At 54.8% G+C, this 25,749-nt stretch overlaps 2 protein-coding genes across 2 annotated transcripts in view; one reads left to right on the forward strand and one right to left on the reverse strand.

Moving 5' to 3' along the window:
* Positions 1-2,485, forward strand: part of S100A11 (S100 calcium binding protein A11) — a 3,962-nt gene extending 1,477 nt beyond the window's left edge. Inside the window, exons 2-3 of the mRNA XM_041467496.1 lie at positions 1,038-1,175; positions 2,207-2,485. Coding sequence (XP_041323430.1) covers positions 1,038-1,175; positions 2,207-2,359 — 291 coding nt within the window. The 3' untranslated portion in view covers positions 2,360-2,485. The remainder of the gene's footprint in view (positions 1-1,037; positions 1,176-2,206) is intronic.
* Positions 2,486-3,214: 729 nt separating this feature from the next.
* COPA (COPI coat complex subunit alpha) overlaps positions 3,215-25,749 on the reverse strand; it is a 25,517-nt gene continuing 2,982 nt past the window's right edge. The window contains 28 exon segments of the mRNA XM_041467457.1: positions 3,215-3,700; positions 4,547-4,741; positions 5,323-5,484; positions 6,067-6,177; positions 7,111-7,297; positions 7,921-8,057; positions 8,256-8,324; positions 8,453-8,530; positions 8,646-8,755; positions 8,840-8,929; positions 9,869-9,992; positions 10,691-10,779; positions 11,387-11,482; positions 11,558-11,747; positions 12,481-12,627; positions 13,363-13,525; positions 14,362-14,674; positions 14,737-14,910; positions 16,679-16,754; positions 17,251-17,317; positions 18,076-18,226; positions 19,899-19,981; positions 20,070-20,205; positions 21,128-21,227; positions 22,300-22,409; positions 23,276-23,385; positions 24,266-24,342; positions 25,225-25,305. Of these exon segments, the coding sequence (XP_041323391.1) occupies positions 3,641-3,700; positions 4,547-4,741; positions 5,323-5,484; positions 6,067-6,177; positions 7,111-7,297; positions 7,921-8,057; positions 8,256-8,324; positions 8,453-8,530; positions 8,646-8,755; positions 8,840-8,929; positions 9,869-9,992; positions 10,691-10,779; positions 11,387-11,482; positions 11,558-11,747; positions 12,481-12,627; positions 13,363-13,525; positions 14,362-14,674; positions 14,737-14,910; positions 16,679-16,754; positions 17,251-17,317; positions 18,076-18,226; positions 19,899-19,981; positions 20,070-20,205; positions 21,128-21,227; positions 22,300-22,409; positions 23,276-23,385; positions 24,266-24,342; positions 25,225-25,305 (3,486 nt within the window). The 3' untranslated portion in view covers positions 3,215-3,640.

Genomic DNA, 25,749 nt, shown 5'->3' on the forward strand with positions numbered 1-25,749 from the left:
GGGGTGGCAGGTAAAAAACGGGCGGAAAATGGGGGGAAAACGGGGGAAAAGCAGGGCAGAAACCGGGAGGAAAATGGCAAAAAAACTGGGAAAACCAGGAAAAAAAACCGGGGGAAAACAGGGAAAAAACGGGGAAAATGGGTGAAAAACAGGGAAAACCCGGGGTGGGGTGGGGAGAAATGGGGGAAACAGGGAAAGAACGGGATTATCTCCCAAAAAAATCCGCCTGAGCCGAACCCGGCCCTTGCCACCGCCCCGCCGGATCCGCCACCTCCCCCGGGCATTTTCCAGGAGCCGCTCCCGCTCCGGGCCCGTCCCGCTGCGCCAGGGAGCGAAATCCAGGGAAAAATGCGGCGGAACGGGTCCGGCTGGGCCCTTCCCGCATCCCGAGAAAACCGGGATTGCTCTTGGAAAAGCTGGGATGGGCACAGGAGGTGCTTCCCTGCTCCCAAAAAATTCGGGGTTGCTCCTTGGCACACCTGGAATGGGCAGAGGAGGCTCCTCCAGCCCTTCCCTCATCCCCAAAAAACTGGGATTGCTCCTGGAATGGGTAGAGAGGGCCTTTCCCTGCTCCCAAAAAACCTGGAATTGCTCCAGGCATGGGCAGAGGAGGTTCCTCCAGCCCTTCCCTCATCCCAGAAAAACTGGGATTGCTCCTGGAATGGGTAGAGAAGGCCTTTCCCTGCTCCCCAGAAAACCTGGAATTGCTCCAGGAATGGGCAGAGGAGGCTCCTCCAGCCCTTCCCTCATCCCAAAAAACCTGGAGTCACTCCTGGAATGAGCAGAGGAGGCTCCTCCAGCCCTTCCCTCATCCAAAAAATCCGGGATTGCCCCTGGCACACCTGGAATGGGCACAGGAGGCTCCTCCAGCCCTTCCCTCATCCCAAAAAAACCGGATTGCTCCTGGAATGGGCGGGCACAGGGGGCCTCTCCCTGCTCCCAGAAAATCCGGGATTGGCCCCGGCACACCTGGGGCGGGCAGAGGGGGTTCCCCAGCCCCCCCCCCCGACCCCAAATCCCGGGATTTGTGCTCCCAGCCCACGGAGACGGAGCGCTGCATCGAGTCGCTGCTGGCCGTGTTCCAGCGCTACGCCGGCCGCGAGGGCGACGCCTGCACCCTCTCCAAGCGGGAATTCCGCGCCTTCATGGACACCGAGCTGGCCGCCTTCACCAAGGTCCGGGAACGGGCGGTCGTGGGATCCACGGGATGGGAGTGAGGGGATGGGATCCATGGGATCGATGGGCTGGGATCCATGGGATCCATGGAATGGGGTGGGGATAGGACCAGTGGGATCCTTGGGATGGGATGGGATCCATGGGATGGGATAGGATCAACGGGATCCATGGAATGGGGTGGGGATAGGACCAGTGGGATCCTTGGGATGGGATGGGATCCATGGGATCAGTGCGATCCATGGGATCAATGCAATCCACAGGATTGGGATGGGATGGGATCCATGAGATGGGATCGGATCAATGGGATCCATGGAATGGGGTGGGATCCATGGGATTGGTACGGGGATGGGATCCGTGGGATCAATGCAATCCATGGGATCCATGGGCTGGGATTGGATCAATGGGATCCATGGAATGGGATGGGATCCATGAGATCAGTGGGATGGCATAGGCTCAATGGGATCCATGGAATGGGGTGGGGATGGGATCAGTGGGATCCATGGGATTGGGATGGGATCAATGGAAGGGGATGGGATCCATGGGAAAGGATGGGATCAATGGGATTGAGATGGGATGGGATCCATGGGATTGGGACGGGATCAGTGAGACAGGATCAATGGGAACAATGGGATCAATCAGCTGGGATGGGATCAATGGGCTGTGATCGGATCAATGGGATGGGATCCATGGGAGGGGATCCATGGGGTGGGATTGATGGGATGGGATGGGATCGATGGGATGGGATTGATGGGATGGGGTGGGATCGATGGGATGGGATCAATGGGATGGGATGGGATTGATGGGATGGGGTGGGATCGATGGGATTGATGGGATGATCCAGGGGGTCCCAGCCCTGGGGATGTGCCGGGATGGGGTCTGGAGCGGGATGGGATTGCGGGACCATCACTGAACGTGGCTGTTCAAGGATTTTCCATCCCAAACCATTCCCGGATTCCCTGAGCTCCCCTCCCTGCCTGGGCAGGGAATTCCCCCTCATTCCAGGCACCAATTCCCGTTTTTTTCCCCCCAGAACCAGAAGGACCCGGGCGTGGTGGACAGGATGATGAAGAAGCTGGACATGAACAGCGACGGGCAGCTGGATTTCCAGGAGTTCCTGAACCTCATCGGGGGCATCGCCGTGGCCTGCCACGACTCCCTGGTCCTCAAATCCCCCAAGCCCTAAATCCAGAGGCTCTGGCTCCACCCCAGAGCCCCCCGGAACGCCCCATGGAATGCTGGAAGTGAGGCAACGCTCGCATTCCCTTTTTTGCCCCTGCTTTTTTATGGATAAATAAAAGGTTGAAGACCCCGAGGGACTCCGGGATCAGCGAGGTGGGGGGAAGAATCCCAAAGTGATCCTCACCTGCTCATCTGCTCGGAATTCCAGGGATTTCCTCCAGGAGTGGGGATCCAACCCTCCCTCAGCCCCTTCCGGTGCTTCCCAACCCTTTTTCCATGGAAAAACCATCCCAGATTTCCAGCCCTGGCACAGCTCGAGGGCATTCCCTCTTGTCCTGTCCCGTTCCCTGGGATCAGATCCCAAATCCCCCCTGGCAGATCCCAAATCCCCCTTTTCTCCAGGCTGAGCCCCCTCGGGATCCTCCGTTCCCTTTTCCAGCAGCTCCAGCCCCGTTCCCTGGACACTTCCATCCCCTCCTTCCATGCCCTGGACATTCCCAGCAGGACAAGCCCTGGAATTGCATCCCTGCATCCTCCCCCGTTGTTATTCCCACCCCTCTCCCCTGCAGGGATCGGAATCCACCCAAATTTGGGAATCCCGGAGCCTTTTTCGTGCCCTGGGGCCAAAGCCGGGAGTGACAAAGGACAAAACTCCACCTGGAAATGCAGGACAAGCCCTTAGGGCTAATTGGGGCGTTAATTACACCCCGCTAATTAACACACCCAGCTCCAAATCATCCCAGGAGCGCCCATCCCATCCTCTGGAAAATTCCCAGCTCTCCAAGCAGAGGTGGGAAAAGGGATTAAATTCCAATTTTTTTTTTTTTTTTGGCGTGTCCGGAGCTGCAAACCAGGGAAATCCAGGTGATTAATGAACTTTATTAACGAGGGGAGCTCATTAAGTTGCCATGACGACAACAGAAGGCGTCAACGAACACAGAGCCACTTCCAGAGGGAGCAGGATTTCCCTGGATTCGGGATTTACAGAGCCAATCCCGGGTTTTCCAAGAAATTTTTTAGGATTTTAAGGGGAGCAGAGGAGGTTGTGTCCCAACCAGGATTTGGGAAGAGCCTCCCTTCCCCCTCTGGAAAAAATTTGGGATAAAAGCACAGAAAAACTGCTCTGGGAACAAGGAAAAAAAATCCTCCTAAACGTGGGAAAAAATCTCAATCCGGAATTCCACGGCGAGGAAAAACCGGGAAGAGAGGATGGGAATGGCCAAGGGGAGGGAGTGGGGGGAAAGCTGGGAGGGGGGAGTGGGAATTTCCTTATCCAGGAGAATTCCTAGCGGAACTGGAGGGGGCTGATGCGCAGCCCCAGCACGTCCTTCCCAATCTCCGTCACCTGCAGGGACAAAGAGAGGATTTAGGGGTGAAAATTCGGGATTTAGGGGTGAAAGTTCGGGATTTAGGGGTTGGGTTTGTGGCTGTCACTCCTGGGCCTGTGCTGTGAGCACTGGGAAGGGTCTGGGAGTGTCCTGAGATCCCTTAGGGGGATTTGGGTGAGAATTTGAGGGATTTGTGTGGAAATTTGAGGGATTTGAGGGGATATTTGAGATATTTCCATGGATATTTGAGATATGTCTTCAGATGGATAAGATTCCCCCTCAGCCTCCTCCAGACCAACCAGGCCCAACTCCCACAGGCCTTCTTTGTGGGAAAAACACTCCAGAGCCCAAATCCCCTCTCAGAGGAGAGATTTTTGGGGATGTTGGAGATATATCAATGGATATTGAAGATATTTCCACAAATATTGGAGATATTTCCATGGATATTGAAGATATTTCCATGGATATTGAACATATTTCCATGGATGGATAAGTTTCCCCCTCAGCCTCCTCCAGACCAACCAGGCCCAACTCCCACAGGCCTTCTTTGTGGGAAAAACACTCCAGAGCCCAAATCCCCTCTCAGAGGAGACATTTTTGGGGACGTTGGAGATATATCCATGGATATTGAAGATATTTCCATGGATATTTGAGATATTTCTACAGATAGATTAAGTTTCGCCCTCAACCTCCTCCAGACCAACCCGGCCCAACTCCCACAGGCCTCCCTTGCGGGACAGACCCCAAACCCCCTCCGGAACCACAAAATGTCCGCCCAAAGGACAGCACTGACCCCTCAAACCACCTCCCAGCCCCGATTTCTGCCAGCCCACAGCTCAGCGGGACGAGCGGCGTCCCCTCACCGTGGTGACGCGGCAGATCTGTCCCCGGAACTCGGGGCTGTAGCAGGCCCCGCTGAGGGGACACTTCTCCACGGCTTTGCCGCGGTAGATGGGGCGGTAGGAGGCGGCGCAGATGTCGAAGGGGTTGTGCTGGTCGTAGTTCAGCTGGTGGCTGTCGATGGGGTTCTTCTCGCACGCCGCCAGGATCTTCCGCGTCTGGGGACGGCACCGCCGTGAGCACGGGGAACGGGGGTGCCCCAAAAAGGGTCACAGTGGGGGTTTGGGGACAAGGACAACCCAAAAAGGGTCACAGTGGGGGTTTGGGGTAAGGGTCACCCCAAAAAGGGTCACAGTGGGGGTTTGGGGACAAGGACACCCCAAAAAAGGGTCACAGTGGGGGTTTGGGGACAGGGACACCCCAAAAAAGGGTCACAGTGGGGGTTTGGGGACAGGGACACCCCAAAAAGGGTCACAGTGGGGGTTTGGGGACAGGGACACCCCAAAAAAGGGTCACAGTGGGGGTTTGGGGACAGGGACACCCCAAAAACAGTGACACGGTGGAGGTTTGGGGACAAGGACACCCCAAAAACGGTGTCACAGGAAGGGTTCCACACCTGAGGGCCTCAGCTCAGGTTTGGGGACAAGGACGCCCCAAAAAGGGTCACAGTGGGGGTTTGGGCACAAGGACCCCCCAAAAACTTTGTTTCCCAACTTGAGGCCTCACCTGAGGACCTCACCTTGAGTTTGGGGACAGGGCCATTGGGGACATTTGGGGACAGGGCCATTTGGGGTCTCACCTGCTGAGCCACCTCAGGCTTGGGGCCGAGCTCGAGCAGGCGCCGGGCGAAGGTGGCGGCGCTTTTGAAGTTCTTGAGCTTGAAGAAGAGGTTGAGGGCGGTGCGGAGCACCAGGATCATGTGCACGGGCTGCAGGTTGGAGTGCGTGAAGTAGGCGGCCATCTGCCAGGGAAAGCAGGGGTTAAAGTCCTTGGGAATAACGGGAATTGTGACAGGGAATCCCTCTTTTCCCTGTTGTGTTTGCGTTGAAGGCAGAATTCCAAATTTCCAGTGAGGTTTTGATACCACCTCAGGAATCTTACATTTCCCCCTCAGGAATTCCTTGTTTTTCCCCTCAGAAATCCCCACATTTCCCCCCGCCCAGGAATTCTGTCTTTTTCCCCTCAGAAATTCCCACATTTTACCCCTCAGAAATCCCACATTTCCCCCTCAGACATCCCACATCTCCTAGTCAGAAATTCTGTGGTTTTCCCCTCAGTAATTCCCTCATTTCCTCCCTCAGGAATTCCTAAATTTCCCTCCTCAGGAATTCCATGTTTTCCCCTTGAGAAATTCCCACATTTGCCCCTCAGGAATTCCGTGTTATCCCCCTCAGAAATTCCCACATTTGCCCCTCAGGAATTCCGTGTTATCCCCCTCAGAAATTCCCTCATTTACCCCCTCAGGAATCCTGCACTTCCCCCCTCAGGAATCCCATGTTTTCCCCTCAGGAATTCCTTGTTTTTCCCCTCAGGCATCCCTCACCTCACAGATCCTTTTCTGTTGCTCCAGCGTCTCCTTGGGCAGCTTCTTCCTCTCGATCTCCATGGACAACCCCACGATGTATTCCCGGCATATGGCGACCAGCTGCTGCGCCTGTGGGACAAAACCGGGGATCAAACCCTTCCCTGGGGACACCCCGGGATCGGGAATCCCACGTTTCCCCCGTCAGGAATCCCACAGTATCCTCCCCAGAAATTCCCACATTTCTCCCCTCAGGAATCCCACATTTTTCCCCTCATGAATCCCACATTTTTCCCCTCATGAATTCTCACATTTTCCCCCTCAGGAAATCTGTGTTTTCCAAGGCAGGATTCCCACATTTCCCCTCATAAATTCCCACCTTTTCCCCTCAGAAGTTCCCACCTTTTCCCCTCAGAAATCCCACATTTCCCCCTCAGACATTCACCCACTTCCCCCCTCATGAAACCCACATTTCCCCCCTCAGGAATTCGATGTTTTCCAGGTCAGGAATCCCGTATTTCCCCCCTCAGGATTCCCACACTTTCCCCCTCATGAATTCCCACATTTCCCACCTCAGGAATCCCACATTTCCCCCTCAGCAATCCCATGTTTTTCAGAGCAGAATTCCCATATTTTCCCCCTCAGGAATCCCACATTTCCCCCTCAGCAATCCCACATTTCCCCCCCTCATGAATTCCATGTTTCACCCCTCAGAAATCCCACATTTCCCCCCTCAGAAATTCCCACATTTCCCCCTCAGGAATTCCCACATTTTCCCCCTCAGGGATTCCCACATTCCCCCCTCAGGAATCCCACATTTCCCGCTGAGGAATCCCACATTTCCCCCCTCAGGCATTCCCACATTTCCCCCTCAGGAATCCCGCGTTTTTCAGGGCAGGATTCCCACATTTTCCCCCTCAGAAATTCCCACATTTCCCCCTCAGGAATTCCCACATTTTCCCCCTCAGGGATTCCCACATTCCCCCCTCAGGAATCCCGCGTTTTTCAGGGCAGGATTCCCACATTCCCCCCTCAGGGATCCCACCGGGATGATGCCCCCCTGACCTCGGCGATCTCCTGCTTGTTGTCCACCACCAGCAGGGGCACGCTGAGCAGGATCAGCCGGAATTTCTCCACGGCCTCCTCGAACTTGCCGGCCGTGGTCAGCTGGTAGCAGAGCTGCAGCCGCTGGATCAGGTCGTTCAGCTTCAGCCCCACGGCCGGCAGCGCGGTCTTCAGCCCGGCCTCTTTCCTGGCACCCCGGAAATTCCGGATTTAGGGATGCGGGCCCGGTGAGGGTGGGGTGGAATTCCAGGGATTCCTGGGAATTCCCTCCAGGGATGGGAATGCACCTTCCTGAGGCCCGTGCAATGGTTCCCAACGCTTTGCCATGGAAAAATTCCCCCAAATATCCAACCTAAACCTTTCCTGGTGCAACTTGAGGAGTTCCCTCTCATTCCGTCCCTGTTCCCTGGGATCAGATCCCAAATTCCCCCTGGATTCCCCTTTTCTCCACGCTGAGCCCCCGCCCCCAGCTCCCTCAGGATTCTCCATTCCCTTTTCCAGCTGCTCCAGCTCCATTCCCTGGACACTTCCCAGCCCCTCATTCCATGAGGATCCAGCCCTGGCCATTCCCTGGATTTTGCCCTGAGCTCAGCCCCAAACCCATCTCTGCCCCCCACAATTCCCACTCTCCCCACAAACCGGGAATTCCGCCTCCTCCCCATCCCTGGAGCTGCCCAAGGAATTCCTGGGATTCTGAGCCTCCAAGCTCAGACTGGCTGACCTCATTCACCCCCCGTAAATCCGGGATTTCTCCCCAGGAAGAGCCTGGAAAACCCCGGGAAGGTGGGAGAGGCGCGTCCCAGTGCTCACCAGTTGCGGTGCGGGTATCCGTACATGGCGGGGAGGCTGGGAAGCGCCTGGAACGTCGTCCGGCCCCGGGAGAAGGTCTGCAGGAAGAGCTGCTTGTAGGGCCCGAAGTTGGTCACTCCCACCTGGTCATGGAGCAGCTGAGGGCGAAAAAAAATCATGGATTGGGTCGGGAAAACCCGGATCAGGCAGCGCCGAGACCTCGCTCTGGCTCGCATCCACAGGAAAATGGGGATGGAATATTCCCAGACGGAAGCAAAGTGAGGATTTGGGGTGGAGCAGGCAAAGTAAGGGGGAAAGGAGGCGTTTTTCCATTAAAAATTCCATGGAAAACTCACCCTCATGGCTGTCTCAAAGGATCCTGCCAGGATGTGATCCACGGGGAGCTGGGAATTGTTGCACCACACCTGGGAAAGAGGGAAGGGAATCCAGGTGGGATTGGGATGGCAGAGTTCCCACAATGGGCTCAGAAATCCCAAAAAATGAAGGGAAAAGGAGGAAATTCCCGGTTTTCCGAGGAAATCCAGGATTTTACCTGGGCTGGGCTGGTGCCTTTGGTGGGGGGCACGAAGAATCCGTCCTCAGCCGTTCCTGCGGGGCCGGCGGGGACATCCTGAGGGAAAATCCCAGAATTCCAGCTGAAATCCGAGCTGGATGATCCCACAGAACACTCCCTGCTTCCCGAATTCCCAAGGAACTGGCACTGGGATGCCCCAGGATTCTCCTACCAGCTCCGGGGGAAGATCCAAATCTTCTTCCACCTCCCATCCTCCTCCTTCCTCCTGGCCTTTTCCCGTTCCTTCCTCTCCGAATCCTTCCCCAGCATCCACAAATCCGTCTGCAGGGAGCAGGGAATGTCAGAGGGATCCCACGGGCACGGGGCAATGCAGTTTTCCCATGGAAAATTCCGGGATTTTCCCACCTTCATCCAGCTGCAGCTCGGCGTCCTCGCCCCAGCCCTCGGTGCCCACGGCGTCCATGTCGATGTCAGCAGCCAGGGCTCCTCCTTTCCCTAAAAAAAAAAAACAGGGAATGACCCTCAGGAAAGAATTCCATGAGGGAAAAACCCCACCCTGCATCTCGGGGTGGGATTTTGCAGAATTTTGGGATTTATGAGGGTGGGGGAGAGCTCCAGGGTCATGGGCTTCATCCCCAGAATTCCAGGGATTCCTCAGACTCCTCCAGGGATGGGGATCCAACCCTCCCTCAGCCCCTTCCAATGCTTCCCAACCCTTTTTCCATGGAAAAACCATCCCAGATTTCCAGCCCTGGCACAGCTCGAGGTTGTTCCCTCTTGTCCTGGCCCATTCCCTGAGATCAGATCCCAAAACCCCCTGGAAGATCCCAAATTCCCCCTGGATCCCCCTTTTCTCCAGGCTGAGCCCCCCCAGCTCCTTCAGGACTCTCCCTGTGCCAGGAATTCCCTTTTCCAGCTGCTCATTCCATGACTTCCCACACCTGGACACGACTCTGGCCATTCCCAGGTCAATCCCAGTCCTGATCCCATTCCCAGGGGTCAATCCCAGTCCTGATCCCATTCCCAGGGCTCAATCCCATTCCCAGGGATCAATCCCAGACCTGATCCCACCAAACCCAGGGCTCAATCCCATTCCCAGCGGTCAATCCCAGTCCTGATCCCATTCCCAGGGCTCAATCCCAGTCCTGATCCCATTCCCAGGGCTCAATCCCATTCCCAGGGATCAACCCCAGTCCTGATCCCATTCCCAGGGCTCAATCCCATTCCCAGGGATCAATCCCAGTCCTGATCCCATTCCCAGGGCTCAATCCCATTCCCAGCGGTCAATCCCAGTCCTGATCCCATTCCCAGGGCTCAATCCCAGTCCTGATCCCATTCCCAGCCCCCTGGCCCCACCTCCTCCCCCAGCCTTCCAGGCCTTTTCTGCCCGGTTCCCAGCCCATTCCGGGTGCCCAGATCCCGGGATGTGCTGACCTTTCCCGGCGATGGAGCCCTCGAAGAAGCCCTTGGACACGGTCAGCAGGGGCCAGTTGGTGTCCAGGGGCAGCACCGGCGCCGGCGGCTGCAGCAGCCGCGCCTCGGGATCCACGGCCGGGATCTGGGACACGCCGGGAAAACGTCGGCATGCGCCAGGAAAATCCCGCTCCTCGGGATCCCGGGAAAGAGCTGCCTTTCCCGGATTCCTGGGGCTTTCCAGGAGCTCTCCCTGCTGCATCCCACTGTTCCCTTCCCGAATTCCTGGAGCTTTCCAGGAGCCCCCATCCCCTCCTTCCTGAATTCCAGGAGTTTTCCAGTTCTCCGTACTGCATCCCACTGGTCCCTTCCCAAATTCCAGGAGCTTCCCAGGAGCCCCTATCCCCTCCTTCTCAAATTCCAGGAGTTTTCCAGGAGCCCCCATCCCCTCCTTCCTGAATTCCAGGAGTTCTCCCCGCTGGATCCCACTGTTCCCTTCTTGAATTCCTGGAGTTTTCCAGGAGCCCCCATCCCCTCCTTCCTGAATTCCAGTTTTCCAGGAGTTCTCCCCAGTGGAATCCACTGTTCCCAAATTCCAGGAGTTTCCCAGGAGCCCCCATCCCCTCCTTCCTGAATTCCAGGAGTTTTCCAGTTCTCCCCACGGATCCCACTGTTCCCAAATTCCAGGAGTTTCCCAGGATTTCCTCCATCCCCACCATTCCCTCCTTCCCAAATTCCAGGCGTCTTCCTCCCATCCCAAATTCCAGGAGCTTCCCAGGATTTCTCCCATGCCCATCCCCTCCCTCCCTTCCCAAATTCCCGGCGTTTTCCCGGCATTCCCACCGTCTCCTTCTCGGGATCGAAGGATTCCCGCAGGCTCTCGGCCTCCTCGTCCAGCCCGTGCGTGGCGGCTGTCAGGAACGCCAGGGATTCTGGAAAAACGGGAATGGCCATGGGAATAGCGGGAAACACTGGGAATAACCATTGGAATAACAGGAATGACCACGGAAATAATGGGAAATACTGGGAATGACCACGGGAATAATGGAAAATACTGGGAACAGCCACTGGAATGATGGAAATAGTGGGAACAGCCATTGGAGTAACAGGAATGACCACGGGAATAATGGGAAATACTGGGAATAGCCATTGGAATAATGGGAATAACCACTGGAATAATGGAAGTGCTTGAGGATCCAAGAGCCTTTCCTGAACTCCCAGGGCAGAATTCCCATTGGGAACGACTCCTTGTGCCCGGAATTCCCATCAGGAAGGACTCCCTATGCCCAGAAATCCCAGAATTCCATTGGGAAGAACTCCCTGTGCTCAGAATTCCCTTTAGGAATGACTGCCCATGCCCAGAACTCCCAGAATTCCTGTAGGGAAGGACTCCCCGTGCCCAGAATTCTGCTTGGAACAACTCCCCATGCCTGGAATTCCCTTTGGGAATGACTCCCTGTGCCCCAAACCCTCGGAATTCCTGTAGGGAATGACTCCCAGTGCCCCGAGCCCTCGGAATTCCCTTTGGGAATGACTCACTCTGGCCGCAGTTCCGCAGGATCCGCACCCTCTCGGCCACGTCCCCCAGGTACAGCGCGTTCTGGTAGTGCCCGCTCATGTCCTTCCGGATCTCCGCTGCACCGGGGGAAAACCGGGAATCAGCCGCCGTTCCCGGCCTGCCCCGTTCCCGCCGGGAACGCCGGCACTCACCGATCTTCATCATCTTGCGGAGCTTCTCCAGGTTGCCGGTGATGAGGTAGAGGAAGGAGAGGCGGTCGAAGTTCTTGGTGCGCTGGTAGCACATCTCCACCACCTGGTGGTTGCCCTGCAGCAGAGCCACCTCGCCCAGCTTCTCCCAGCAGCCCTTGTCGTCCAGGGCCTTGGCTGCCTCCAGGGCGATCTGCTCCCAGGGAATTCCGGGGTTAGAGGGATCGGGAATGGGGAATGGGAGCAGGGATGGAGGCAGAGCCACCTCGCCCAGCTTCTCCCAGCAGCCCTTGTCGTCCAGGGCCTTGGCTGCCTCCAGGGCGATCTGCTCCCAGGGAATTCCGGGGTTAGAGGGATCGGGAATGGGGTCAGAGGGATCAGGAATGGGGCTAGAAATGGGGAATGGGAGCAGGGAGGGAGGCAGAGCCACCTCGCCCAGCTTCTCCCAGCAGCCCTTGTCGTCCAGGGCCTTGGCTGCCTCCAGGGCAATCTGCTCCCAGGGAATTCCGGGGTTAGAGGGATCGGGAAGGGGGTCAGAGGGATCGGGAATGGGGTCAGAGGGATCGGGAATGGGGTCAGAGGGATCAGGAATGGGGTTAGAAATGGGGAATGGGAGCAGGGATGGAGGCAGAACCACCTCCCCTGAGAGCCTCTGTCACCCAGCACCTTGGCTGCTTCCAGGGCAATCTGTGCCAGGGAATGTCCCAAAAAGATCCCAAAACACCCAAAACCCAACTCCCCAGGACACCCCAAAACACCTCAGAACGGCCAGAAATGTCCCAAAACATCCCCAAATCCCCCAGAATCTGCTGAGGCAGCCCTCTGCCCGCGTCACCTCAGAGCTGCCACGCTCCAGGGCCAGGCTGAAGCACGTTTTCCCCAAAACGCCCCGAAACGCCCCAAAACGCCCCGAAAGCCGGCGTCACCTCGATGTTGCCGCACTCCAGGGCCAGGCTGAAGCGCGTTTTCTCGTCCTTGACGAAGTGCAGGGCCACCTCGGGGTACCCCTTGCGCTGCAGGTACGCGATGATCGACTGCCCCACCAGCTTGGCGTTCCGCACCATGTGCAGCACCTGCGGGGCGGCCCAAAATCCCTGGGAAAGGCTCTCCCCAAAATCCCTGGGAAAGGCTCTTCCCAAATCCCTCAGGAAAGGCTCTTCCCAAAATCCCTGGGAAAGGCTCTCCCCAAAATCCCTCGGGAAAGGCTTTCCCAAAATCCCTTGGGAAAGGATCTTCCATCCCTGGGAAAGGCTTTTCCTATCCTCGGGAAAGGATCTTCCCAAAACCCCTCGGGAAAGGCTTTTCCCAAAATCCCTCAGGAAAGGCCTTTCCAGCCCCTATTCCCAAATGCTCCAGCCCCTATTCCCAAACCCAGAATCCTCGGGAAAGGCTTTTCTATTTCCCTCCATTCCCAGATTTCCTGACCTCGTCGTACTTCCTGTTGATGAGAACCACTTTGAAGCGGAACTCGGTGGAGTTGATGCTGAGCACGCGGGGCCGGCACTCCCGATCTTGATCCACCATTCCCAACCCCGCTTTCCCCCATTCCCAACCCCATTTCTCCACCATTCCCAATCCCATTTTCCCCCATTCCCAACCCCATTTTTTCCCACGTTTCTCCATTCCCAGATTTCCTGACCTCATCGTACTTCCTGTTGATGAGAGCCAGTTTGAAGCGGAACTCGGTGGAGTCAATGCTGAGCACGCGGGGCCGGCACTCCCGATCTTGATCCACCATTCCCAACCCCGCTTTCCCCCATTCCCAACCCCGTTTTTCCCCACGTTTCTCCATTCCCAGATTTCCTGACCTCGTCGTACTTCCTGTTGATGAGGGCCAGTTTGAAGCGGAACTCGGTGGGGTCGATGGTGAGCACGCGGGGCCGGCACTCCCGGTCCAGGCAGTAGACGTTGTTGCCCTTCACCCGCGTCACGTAGATGGGCAGGTCCAGCGTGCGGATGATCCCGTGATCCCTGTGCCGGGCGACATTCCCGGCGAGAATTCCCGGTGAGAACTCCCGGCCGTCCCGGGGGACATTCCCGGTGGGAATTCCCAGCCATCCCAGGGAGCTCCGGGGGGACGCTCCCAGTAAGAATTCCCAGTGAGAATTCGCCGTGAGAATTCCCAGGAAGTTCCAGGGAGATATTCCCGGTGAGAATTCCCAACCACCCCAGGGAGTTCCAGGGCAACATTCCTGGTGAGAATTCCTGGCTGTTCCAGGGAACTTCCAGCCATTCCGGGCAACTCTCAGCCATCCCAGGGAGTGACCATCCCAGGGACTGACCATCCCGGGAACTCCTGCCTATCCCAAGGAATTCCTGACCATCCTAGGGAACTCCTGGCCATCCCAGGGAACTCCCGGCCATCCCAAGGAATTCCAGACCACCCCAGGGAACTCAAAAGCCATTCCAAGGAATTCCCAGCCATGCCAGTGACAATTCCCGGCCATCCCAGGGAATTCCTGACCATCCCAGGGAATTCCCGCCATCCCAGGGAACTCCGGCCATCCCAGGGAACTCTGGCCATCCCAGGGAATTCCAGCTATCCCAGGGCATTCCCGCCATCTCAGGGATTCCCGGCCATCTCAGGGATTCCCGGCCATCCCAGGGAATTCCCGGCCATCCCAGGAATTCCAGCCATCCCAGGGAACTCTGGCCATCCCAGGGCATTCCCGCCATCCCAGGGATTCCCGGCCATCCCAGTGATTCCCAGCCATCCCAGGGCATTCCCGGCCATCCCAGGGATTCCAGCCATCCCAGGGCATTCCCGGCCATCCCAGGAACTCCAGCCATCCCGGAGCAGGGCTGACCCCGAGGTGACGGCGTATTTGATGTGGTTGCTGGTGGTGTAGATGAAGACGCCGCTCTCGTCCCAGGCGCCGCTCTTCACCCGGATGTTCTCGTGGATCTGGCACAGCGACTCCAGCTTCCGGTTACAGATCAGGATGGCTGGAACGGCGGGAATGGCGGGAACGGCCGGATGAGGGAACGGCGGGAATGGCGGGAATGCCCCCTCAGGATCCTCCATTCCCTTTTCCAGCTCCTCCAGCCCCATTCCTGGTTTTCCCAACCCTTTTATTTTTGGGATCAGGCCCCTCTGGATCTGATCCCCGTTATCCCAATCTCCCTCTTTTCCCAACCCTTTTCATTTGGGATCAGGCTTCCCTGGATCCAATCCCCGTTACCCCAATTTCCCCAACCCTTTTCCCGTTGGGATCAGCCCCCCTGGACCCCCATTATCCCGATTTTTCCCATTTTTTTTTCCCGGGATCTCACCGAGTGCATCCTGTCCAGGACGGCGAATCGGTTCCGCGCCACCCACACGGCCGTGAGCCCCGAGGAGCGCTTCCCCTCCGGAGCTGGGACCCCAAAAAAACCGGGATCAACCCGCGAATCCGGCCGGGATCCACCCGGGAATCCATCCCTCGGGATGGGATTGATGGGATAGGAATTACAGGATGGGATTGGGATTTATGGGATGGGATTGATGGGATGGGATTGATGGGATGGGATTTAAAAGATGGAATTGGGATGGGATCTGTGGGATGGGATTTAAAGGATGGGATTGGGATTTATGGGATGGGATTTAAAAAATAGGATTGGGATTTATGGGATAGGATTGGGATGGGATTTAAAGGATGGGATTGGGATTTATGGGATGGGATTGGGATGGGATTTAAAAGATGGGATTGGGAAGGGATTGATGGGATGGGATTGGGATGGGATTTATGGGATTGATGGGATGGGGTGAGATTTATAAAATGGGATTTATAGGATGGAATTGGGATGGGGCTGGGATGAGATTTATGGGATTGATGGGACAGGATGGGATGGGAATAAGGGATCCATGGGATTTATGGGATTGGGATTCAGGGATTGGGATGGGATCCATGGGATTTATGGGATCAATGGGATTGGGATGGGATCCATGGGGTCAATGGGATTGGGATGGCATCAATGGGATTGATGGGATAGGGTTCAGGGGTTGGGATGGGATCTGGATTTCCCCTGGATTCACATCCCAGAATCCCAGAACTTTTGGGATCAGAAGGGACCTCAAATCTCCTCCCATTCCATGGGACAATCCACCCATCCCAGGCTGCTCCAGCCTCTGATATTCCACAAAAATCTGGAATTTTCAGCCAGAAAAGGCCCTGAAAATCCCCAAAATGTGGAACTCGAGGGGCTTCCCCCAAAAATGTGGAACTTGAGGGATTTCTCCCAAAACTGTGGGACTTGAGAAACTTTTCAAAAAAATAAAGCGGAATTTGAAGGATTTTTTCCCCCAGAAAATTCATGGATTTGAGGGATTTTTCCCAAAAACTCAGGATTGGAGGGTTTTGCCCCAAACCCTTCCCGAGGCTGGGCCCTTCTCCCTCCTCTGGCAGCAGAATTTTCCCTTTTCCCTCTTTTTTTTTGGGACCCAGCTGCTCCTCCATCAAATCCACAGATTTGATTGATCTTCCCAATATCCCAGCTGGAAAAACTTCCCAAAAAAATTGGTTTGTTTTTTTTTTTTTTCCTCCCCGTTCTATGCCTCCAAATCCACCCCAGCAGGGAAATATTCCCTGCTCCAAACCCTCCGGAATCCATAAATCCCTGGAAAAGGCCCCAAATCCATCATTCCTCCCTGGCAGGGGGAGCAGCTGGGATTTAAAACCAGGACAAAAATCCAATAATTTGGGAGTTTTCATCCCGTTAAATCAAGGCTTGGAATCGTAAATTCCTCCCCAAAACAAAAAAAAAAAAAAGAAAGAAAAATATCTGGAATTTGCCAGAAAGGGAAAACAAAATAATTCCTGGAATTGTCATTTTAAAAGGGTTTTTTTTGTGGATGAAACATCCCAAAAATCCGCCTGAGATCCATCAACTTTGGACAGAGCCAGGAAATCTCCAGCTGGGAGGAAAATTTGGGAAGGGAAAGGAGAATTCCTGATAAAATATGGATGGGGGGCTGGAAAAGTTTGAATTTTTCAAGGGGAAAGGGGAAAGCTGCCAAAAAATCCGTGAAAAAAACCCAAAATTTGGGGTTCAGAAAGGGGATTTTGGGGATAAACGAAGGGAAAAACGGAGGGGGGGATGGGGATGGGAATTCCTGGGATTTTTGGGAGCTCAGGCCACACCCACCGTCGGGATTTTGGGAATCTGCATCCTTGGGAATGGTGTAGAGGTCGTAGGTGCTGTTCTCCAGGTTGCTGGCTCGCTGTGGGATAAAACCAGGGCAGTTTAGGGGTTTTCCCCAAAAAAATCAGGGATTTGAGGGGTTTTCCTGAAAAAAAACATGGAATTTAAGGGATTTTCCCCCCAAAAAAATGGAATTTAAGGGATTTTTTTTTCTCAGGAAAAAGAGGAATATGAGGGATTTTCCCATTTAAAAAAATGGGGGGGTTGAGAGATTTCCTCCCCACCCCAAAAAAGTGGAATTTGAGGGATTGGGATTTTCCCCCCGCCAAAAAAATCAGGGATTTGAGGGATTTTTCCCCAAAAAATCAGGAATTTGAGGGACTCTTTTTTTCCCAAAAAATCAGGGATTTGATGGATTTTTCCCCCAAGAAAAGCAGGGATTTGAGGAATTTTCCCCCCAAAAATGTGGAATTAGAGGGATTTTTCAGAGGAATGAAGTGGAATTGGAGGTTTTCCCCCAGAGTCAGGGATTTGGGGGATTTTTTCCCAAAAAAACTCCGGATTTTGGGACTCACAGTGCAGAGCAGCACGGAATTCTCAGCTGGGTTGTAGCTCATGCTGAACACCGGGAACTTGGAGCCGCTGGAGAGGGAAAAAATGGGATTTTGGGAATGCTGGGCTGGTTTGTGTAGCTCATGCTGAACACCGGGAACTTGGAGCCGCTGGAGAGGGAAAAAATGGGATTTTGGGAATGCTGGGCTGGTTTGGGATGGATTTTGGGGATTTTGGGAATGCTGGGGTTGTTTGGGATGGATTTTGGGGATTTTGGGAATGCTGGGCTGGTTTGGGATGGATTTTGGGGATTTTCGGGACAGGTTTTGGGACAGATTTTGGGGTGGATTTTGGGATGGATGGATTTTGGGGCGGATTTCAGGGTGGATTTTAGGATGGTTTTTGGGGCGGATTTCGGGGTGGATTTTGGGATGGATGGATTTTGGGATGGATGGATTTCAGGGTGGATTTTAGGATGGTTTTTGGGGCGGATTTCAGGGATTTTGGGGCAGATTTGGGATGGATTTTGGGGCGGATTTCGGGGTGGATTTCAGGGATTTCGGGCTGGATTTCGGGGTGGATTTTGGGGCGGATTTCAGGGATTTCGGGGTGGATTTTAGGGTGGTTTTTGGGGTGGATTTCAGGGATTTTGGGGCGGATTTTGGGGCAGATTTTGGGGATTTCAGGGATTTCGGGGCGGATTTCGGGCGGGTTTCAGGGTGGATTTCAGAGCGGATTTCAGGGATTTTGGGGCGGATTTCGGGACGGATTTCGGGGCAGGTTTCAGGGATTTTGGGGCAGATTTCGGGGCGGGTTTCGGGGATTTTGGGGCGGATCTCGGGCCGTGCCTGCGCAGCTGCATCACGGCCACGTCGCGGGAGCTGCCGAAGTCGAGCTGCCGCAGGAAGCGATCCTTGACGTAGAACAGAGAATTGCCGTGCACGGCCAGCGCCGGCCGCTCCCGCTCCAGCTTGAACACCAGCATGCCCCCGTCGTGCCCTGGGGGGAAACAGCCGGAATTACAGCCGGAATCCCAGGGAAAAACACCCGGAATGTCGGGAGAAACAGCCGGAATTACAGCCGGAATGTCGGGAGAAACAGCCGGAATTACAGCTGGAATGTCAGGAGAAACAGCCGGAATTACAGCGGGAATCCCAGGGAAAAACACCCGGAATGTCGGGAGAAACAGCCGGAATTACAGCCGGAATGTCGGGAGAAACAGCCGGAATTACAGCGGGAATCCCAGGGAGAAACAGCCGGAATTACCACGGGAATGTCGGGAGAAACAGCCAGAATTACCGCGGGAATGTCGGGAGAAACAGCCAGAATTACAGCGGGAATGTCAGGAGAAACAGCCGGAATTACAGCGGGAATCCCAGGGAAAAACACCCGGAATGTCGGGAGAAACAGCCGGAATTACAGCCGGAATGTCGGGAGAAACAGCCGGAATTACAGACGGAATGTTGGGAGAAACAGCCAGAATTACAGCGGGAATCCCAGGGAAAAACACCCGGCATGTCGGGAGAAACAGCCGGAATTACAGACGGAATGTTGGGAGAAACAGCCAGAATTACAGCGGGAATCCCAGGGAAAAACACCCGGAATGTCGGGAAAAAAAGCCGGAATTACACCGGGAATTATACTGGGAATTCCAACGGGAATTCCAGGGAAAAACAGCCGGAATTACAGCGGGAATTACAACCAGAATTACAGCCAGAATTCCTGGGAAAAAACACCCAGAATAACAGCTGGAATTCCAAGGAAAAACAGCTGGAATTAAATCCGGAATTCCAGGGAAAAACACCCAGAATAACAGCTGGAATTCTAGGGAAAAACACCCAGAATAACAGCCGGAATTCCAGGGAAAAATAACCAGAACAACAGTGGGAATTCCAGGGAAAAACACCTGGAATTACACCAGGAATTACAGCCAGAATTCCAGGGAAAAACACCCGGAATAACAGCCAAAATTACACCAGGAATAACAGCCAGAATGCCAGGAAAAACACCTGGAATTACAGCAGGAGCTCTGGGGAAAAACACCAGGAATTTGGCATGGGAATGGGGGAGAGAAAAGGGAACTGAACACCAGCACGGCCCAGTTGTGCCCTGGGGTGAAACATCAGGAATTACAACTGGAATTACACCAGGAATTGTGGGGAAAAACACCATGAATAACAGCAGGAATTCTGGGGAAAACCACCAGGAATTTGGGATGGGAATGGGGGAAGAGAAAAGGGAACTGAACACCAGCATGCCCCTGTTGTGCCCTGGGGTGAAAAACACCCAGAACTCCAGAAAAAACACTGGGAATTACACCCGGAATTCGGGGTTCCTGGAGAAACCTGGAGTTCCTGAGAGTATTTCAGGGTATCCCAGCCGGAATTTGAGGATTTCCAGCCGGAATTTGGGGATTCCCAGCCAGAACTTGAGGATTCCCAGCTGGAATTTGGGCATTCCCAGCCGGAATTTGAGGATTCCCGGCCAGAACTTGAGGATTCCCAGCTGGAATTTGGGCATTCCCAGCTGGAATTTGAGGATTCCCGGCTGGAATTTGAGGATTCCCAGCCAGAACTTGAGGATTCCCAGCTGGAATTTGGGCATTCCCAGCTGGAATTTGGGCATTCCCAGCTGGAATTTGGGCATTCCCGGCCGGAATTCCCGGACTCACCAGCAGCGAAGAGGTTGAGGTTGGGATGCGCCGCCAGCACCCAGAACCGGTCGTGGTCGCGCCGGAACGTTTGGACGCCGGTCCTGGGGGGGAAAAAATCCGGGAATTTTGGCAATCCCGGGAATTCCTGAGCTTGCCGAGGGTCGCTCCCCTGCCCCGGGGGGCACTGACCGCTTGGACATGTCCCACACCCGGATGCTCTTGTCCTCGGAGTTGCTGAGGATCAGCTCCTGGCGCGGGTGGAAAACGGCGCAGGAAACGTTGTTGTAGTGGCCCCGGCACGTGTCCACCTCCCAGGCCTTGGACTCTGGGATTTGGGGGGAAATCCAGGGAATAAACGGGGAAAATATTCATGGAATGGGGAGAAAAAGCAGGGAATGGGGAGAGATCTCAGGGGAATGGGGAGAGATCCCAGGGGAATGGGGAGAAACTACAGGGAAATGGGAAAAAAACAGCAGAGAAAGGGAGAAACCGGCCCTGCTCGTGGTCACCTCCCGTGGCTTGGAATCTGGGATTTGGGGAGAAATCCAGGGAAAATGGGGAAAATATTCATGGAATGGGGAGAAACTACGGGGAAATGGGAAAAAACAGCAGAGAAAGGGAGAAACCGGCCCTGCTCGTGGTCACCTCCCGTGGCTTGGAATCTGGGAGTTGGGGGGAAATCCAGGGAAAATGGGGAAAATATTCATGGAATGGGGAGAAACTACGGGGAAATGGGAAAAAACAGCAGAGAAAGGGAGAAACCGGCCCTGCTCGTGGTCACCTCCCGTGGCTTGGAATCTGGGAGTTGGGGGGAAATCCAGGGAAAATGGGGAAAATATTCATGGAATGGGGAGAAACTACGGGGAAATGGGAAAAAACAGCAGAGAAAGGGAGAAACCGGCCCTGCTCGTGGTCACCTCCCGTGGCTTGGAATCTGGGATTTGGGGGGAAATCCAGGGAAAATGGGGAAAAAAATGTATGGAATGGGGAAAAGCAGCAGGGGAGTGGGAGGAGTGGGGAAAGACCCCAGGGAAAAGGGAGGAATGGGGGAGAAAAACCAGGGAAATGGGAGGAATGGGGATAAAACCCCTGGAAAACGGAAGGAACGGGGGGGAAAACTCCCCAAGACTGGGGAGAAAAAGCAGGAAAACGCCGGGAACGGGGGTGATTCCCACTTTTCCCCATCCCAGCCAGAATCCTGAGCCTTCTTCCTGGTTTTTTGCCTTTTTTTCCCGTTTTTTGCTCACCGTTCATCCTCCAGATCTTCACCTGGCGGTCGTCGGCCCCGGACACGATCAGGGGCATGGAGGGGTGGAAGGCAGCCCAGTTCACCCCCCGGTCATGGCCCTGGAAAAGTGGGAATGAGGGGAAATCCCGGGAAAAAGGGCCGGGAACGGGGGGAAAACGGCAGGGAGTGGGGGAAATGCAGGGAAAAAGGGCAGGGAATGGGGGAAATCCAGGGGGAAAAGGGCCGGGAATGGGGGGAAAATGGCACAAAATGGGGGGAATCCAGGAAAAAAAGGGCTGGGAATGGGGGGGAATCCAGGGAAAACCAGCCAGGAATGGGGGAATCCAGGGAAAACCAGCCAGGAATGGGGGAATCCAGGGAAAACCAGCCAGGAATGGGGGAATCCAGGGAAAAAGGGCAGGGAATGGGGGGGAATCCAGGGAAAAATGGCCAGGAGTGGGGGAAAAATCCAGGAAGAATGAAGAAAATCCAGGGAAAACCACGGGGGGAGGTGGGGGAAAAACCCCAGGAATGGGGGAAATCCATGGAAAATGGCAGAGATTTGGGAATCAACCACAAAAACGGGGAGAAAAGCAGGAAAACATCTCTGGAATCCATCCCCAGGACAGGGATTGAACCAGGAAGGATTCAGTGGATTCCCCAGGGATTTTCAGGGATTCCCCAGGGATTTTCCTGGATTTCCCAGGGATTCCCCAGGGATTTTTATGGATTTTCCAGGGATTTTCCTGGATTCCCCAGAGATTTTTATGGATTCCCCAGGGATTTTCCTGGATTTCCCAGGGATTCCCCAGGGATTTTTATGGATTTTCCAGGGATTTTCCTGGATTCCCCAGAGATTTTTATGGATTCCCCAGGGATTTTCCTGGATTTCCCAGGGATTCCCCAGGGATTTTTATGGATTTTCCAGGGATTTTCCTGGATTCCCCAGAGATTTTTATGGATTCCCCAGGGATTTTCCTGGATTTCCCAGGGATTCCCCAGGGATTTTTATGGATTTCCCAGAGATTTTTATGGATTCCCCAGGGATTTTCCTGGATTTCCCAGGGATTCCCCAGGGATTTTTATGGATTCCCCAGGGATTTTTATGGATTCCCCAGGGATTTTCCTGGATTCCCCAGGGATTTTCCTGGATTCCCCAGGGATTCCCCAGGGATTTTGGGAAGCAGGCACCTCCAGCACGTGTTTGACCACGGCGTCGGTGGTGCCGAACAGATCCACGCCGGTGATGCCGCGCACGTCCGACTCCACGGCCCCGGGGGACAGGTTCTTCTTCCTGAGCCCTGGAGAGCAGGGAAAAACCGGGAAAAACTCAGGAAAAACCCGGGAAAAACCACGAGAAAAACCACGGGAATCAGCTCCCGGATCCAGCAATTCCAAGGGCTTCTTTCCTCAGGTTTTTCCCACACCGGGGGGATCTCCAGAGGTTCTCCAGGGATGGGATCCAACCCTCCCTGAGCCCCTGCTGGTGCTTCCCAACTCTTTTTCCATGGAAAAATCATCCCAGATTTCCCACCCTGGCACAGCTCGAGGCCGCTCCCTCTGGTCCTGCCCCAGTCCCTGGGATCAGATCCCAAATCTGATCCCAAATCCCCCCTGGCAGATCCCAACCCCCCGGATCCCCCTTTTCTCCGGGATCACCCCCCAGATCCCTCAGGATCCTCCGTTCCCTTTTCCTGCCCCTCATTCCCGACTGTCCCAGAACTTTTTGGGATCCCTCATCAGGAGGTATCCCACACCCATTCCCATTCCCTGTTTTCCCATGGATTTTTCCCTGGAATCTCACCAGAAATGTCCCACACCCTCAGTCTGGTCCACCTTACTCCCATTCCCAGTTTTTCCCACTCCCATTCCCATTTTTTCCCTGGAATCTCACCGGAGATGTCCCACACCCGTTCCCATTCCTGTTTTCCCACGGATTTTCCCAGTTTTTCCTGGTTTTTCCCTGGAGTCTCACCGGAGATGTCCCACACCCTGACAGCCTGGCCCATCCCACTCCCATTCCCATTTTTCCCAGTCCCATTCCCATTTTTCCCATGGATTTTCCCGGAGTCTCACCGGAGATGTCCCAGACGCGCACGGCCTGGCCCATCCCACTCCCATTCCCATTTTTCCCATGGATTTTCCCGGTTTTTCCCCGGAGTCTCACCGGAGATGTCCCAGACGCGCACGGTCTGGTCCAGGCTGGCCGACACCACCAGGTCCTCGCTGGGGTGGAACTGGGCGCACATCACGTAGTGGTTGTGCCCCGTCAGGACGCTGATCCCGAAATCCCGACACAATTCCGTGAGAACGGCCCGGACCCCCGCCCGCTCCCGGGGGGTTGGGAATTGTGGGATCCCCTGGGCTGGGGCGCTCCCAGGGATGGGGAATCCAAGGAATTCCTTGGTTGGGTGCAGGGTTTGTCCCTGAAATCCCAATAAAGCAGCCCAGGGAATCCAGGAATCCTGAAATCCCAAAGAAATCCCACCCCGATTCCAAGGGAGGGACATTCCCACCATCCCAGGGATGGGGAATCCACGGAATTCTCTGGGTCTGGGAATTCTCTGCCCTCCCAGGGATGGATTTATCCCAGAATCCCAGGGAGGATTTATCCCAAAATCCCAAGGAATCTCAGGGGAGGACTGATCCCAGAATCCCAGGGAGGATTTATCTTGGAATCCCAGGGAATCCCAGGGAATTGCAGAGAACATTTGATCCCAAAATCCTAGGGGAGGATTAATCCCAGAATCTCAGGGGAGGACTGATCCCAGAATTCCAGGGAATCCCAGGAAAGGGTTTATCCCAGAATCCCAAGGAAGGGTCTATCCCAGAATCCCAAAATCCCAAGAATCTCAGGGAAGGGTGTATCCCAGAATTCCAGGGAATCCCAGAATCCCAGGGAATGATTGATCCCAGATTTCCATGGAATCCCAGGAGTCCCAGAATCCCAGGATGCCAGGGAAGGATTGATCCCAGAATCCCAGGAATCCCAGGATCCCAGAAATCCCAGGGAAGAATTGATCCCAGAATCCCAAGGAATCCCAGTATTCTAGGAATCCCGGAATCCCGGGAATGCCAGGATCCCAGATTTCCCCGGAATCCCGGGAATGCCAGGATCCCAGATTTCCCCGGAATCCCGGGAATGCCGGGCCCTCACCAGACGCAGGTGCGGCTCTGCCAGTTCCACACGCGGATGGTTTGGTCATCGGAAGCGCTCAGGATCCAGGGATACTCCTGGGGAAAAAAAAAAAACCTGGGATTGGGGCCTGGAGAGATCCCAGCGCCGGGAATTCCTGATCTCCCAGGGGAAAATCCTCTGGGAAGGGATCCCGGAGGGATGGAGTGCCGGGAATGGATTCCCACTGCAGATTCCCGTTGAAAAATCCCCCCCTTGGAGATGGCCAGGAAGGAATTCCCAGGAAAGCAGGATTCCCAGGAAAGGGATTCCCACTGGAGGAGATTCCCAGGAAAATGAGGATTCCGTGACAAAAAATTCCATGAGGAGATTCCCACCAGAAGCTCCCAGAACTCCAGAGCTCTCAGGATAACCCTGGATTCCCAGGACAACCTTGGATTCCCAGAACCCCAGAATTCCTGGGATAACCCTGGATTCCCAGAACCCCAGAATTCCTGGGATAACCCCCAGAATTCCCAGGAAAACCCCCAAATTCCCGGGATAACCCTGGATTCCCAGAACCCCAGAATTCCCAGGATAACCCCGGAATTCCCACGACAGAACCCCAGAATTCCTGGGATAACCCCCAGAATTCCCAGGAAAACCCCCAAATTCCCGGGATAACCCTGGATTCCCAGAACCCCAGAATTCCCAGGATAACCCCGGAATTCCCAGGATAACCCTGGATTCCCAGAACCCCAGAATTCCCGGGATAACCCCCAGAATTCCCAGGACAACCTTGGATTCCCAGAACCCCAGAATTCCCATGAAACCCCCCAAAATTCCCAGGATAACCCCAGAATTCCCGGGAGAGCAGACTCCCACTGGGGAGTGCCAGAAATCCTGGATTCCCAGGACAACCCTGGATTGCCAGAGCCCCCCGGAATTCCCAGGATAACCCCAGAATTCCCAGAATTCCCGGCATTCCCGGCTGCCCTCACGTGGTGGAAGAAGGTGGTGCGGATGTAGTCCAGGTGTCCCAGCAGGGTGAAGAGGCAGCGCCGCAGTTTGTAATTCCAGACCTGCAATCCCGGGGGAAAATCCAGGAAAAATTCCCGGAATTCCCAACTGGGACAGGCCCAGCTCCACCCCAGGGGGCAGCAGCACAGAATTCCTGCTTTTTTCCCGGAATTTTCCCCCGTTTATTCCCAGACTTCTGCTCTGTTTTCCCATTTTAATCCAATTTCCAGTCCTGGATTTCTCTCCTCCCAATCCCAATTCCCAAATTTTATTCCCACAAATCCTGGGCTGGGAAGGATCCCAGGGCTCATCCCAGCCCTTCCCAGGTTCTGGGTTTTTTGGGGAAAAATGGGGGAAAAGTAACAAAAAAATGGGGAAAAAAGAGAAAGGAAATGGGAAGGAAAAAGAAAAATAAACGGGGAGAAAAAATGGGGGAAAATGGGGGGAAAAGGGGATAAAAAGAGGGGGAAAAATGGGGAAAAAATGGGGATTCTCACCGGAGATGT

This window comes from Pyrgilauda ruficollis, unplaced genomic scaffold (assembly GCF_017590135.1).
Source record: "Pyrgilauda ruficollis isolate IOZ18807 unplaced genomic scaffold, ASM1759013v1 scaffold208, whole genome shotgun sequence".
In the NCBI taxonomy this organism is placed as follows: domain Eukaryota; kingdom Metazoa; phylum Chordata; class Aves; order Passeriformes; family Passeridae; genus Pyrgilauda; species Pyrgilauda ruficollis.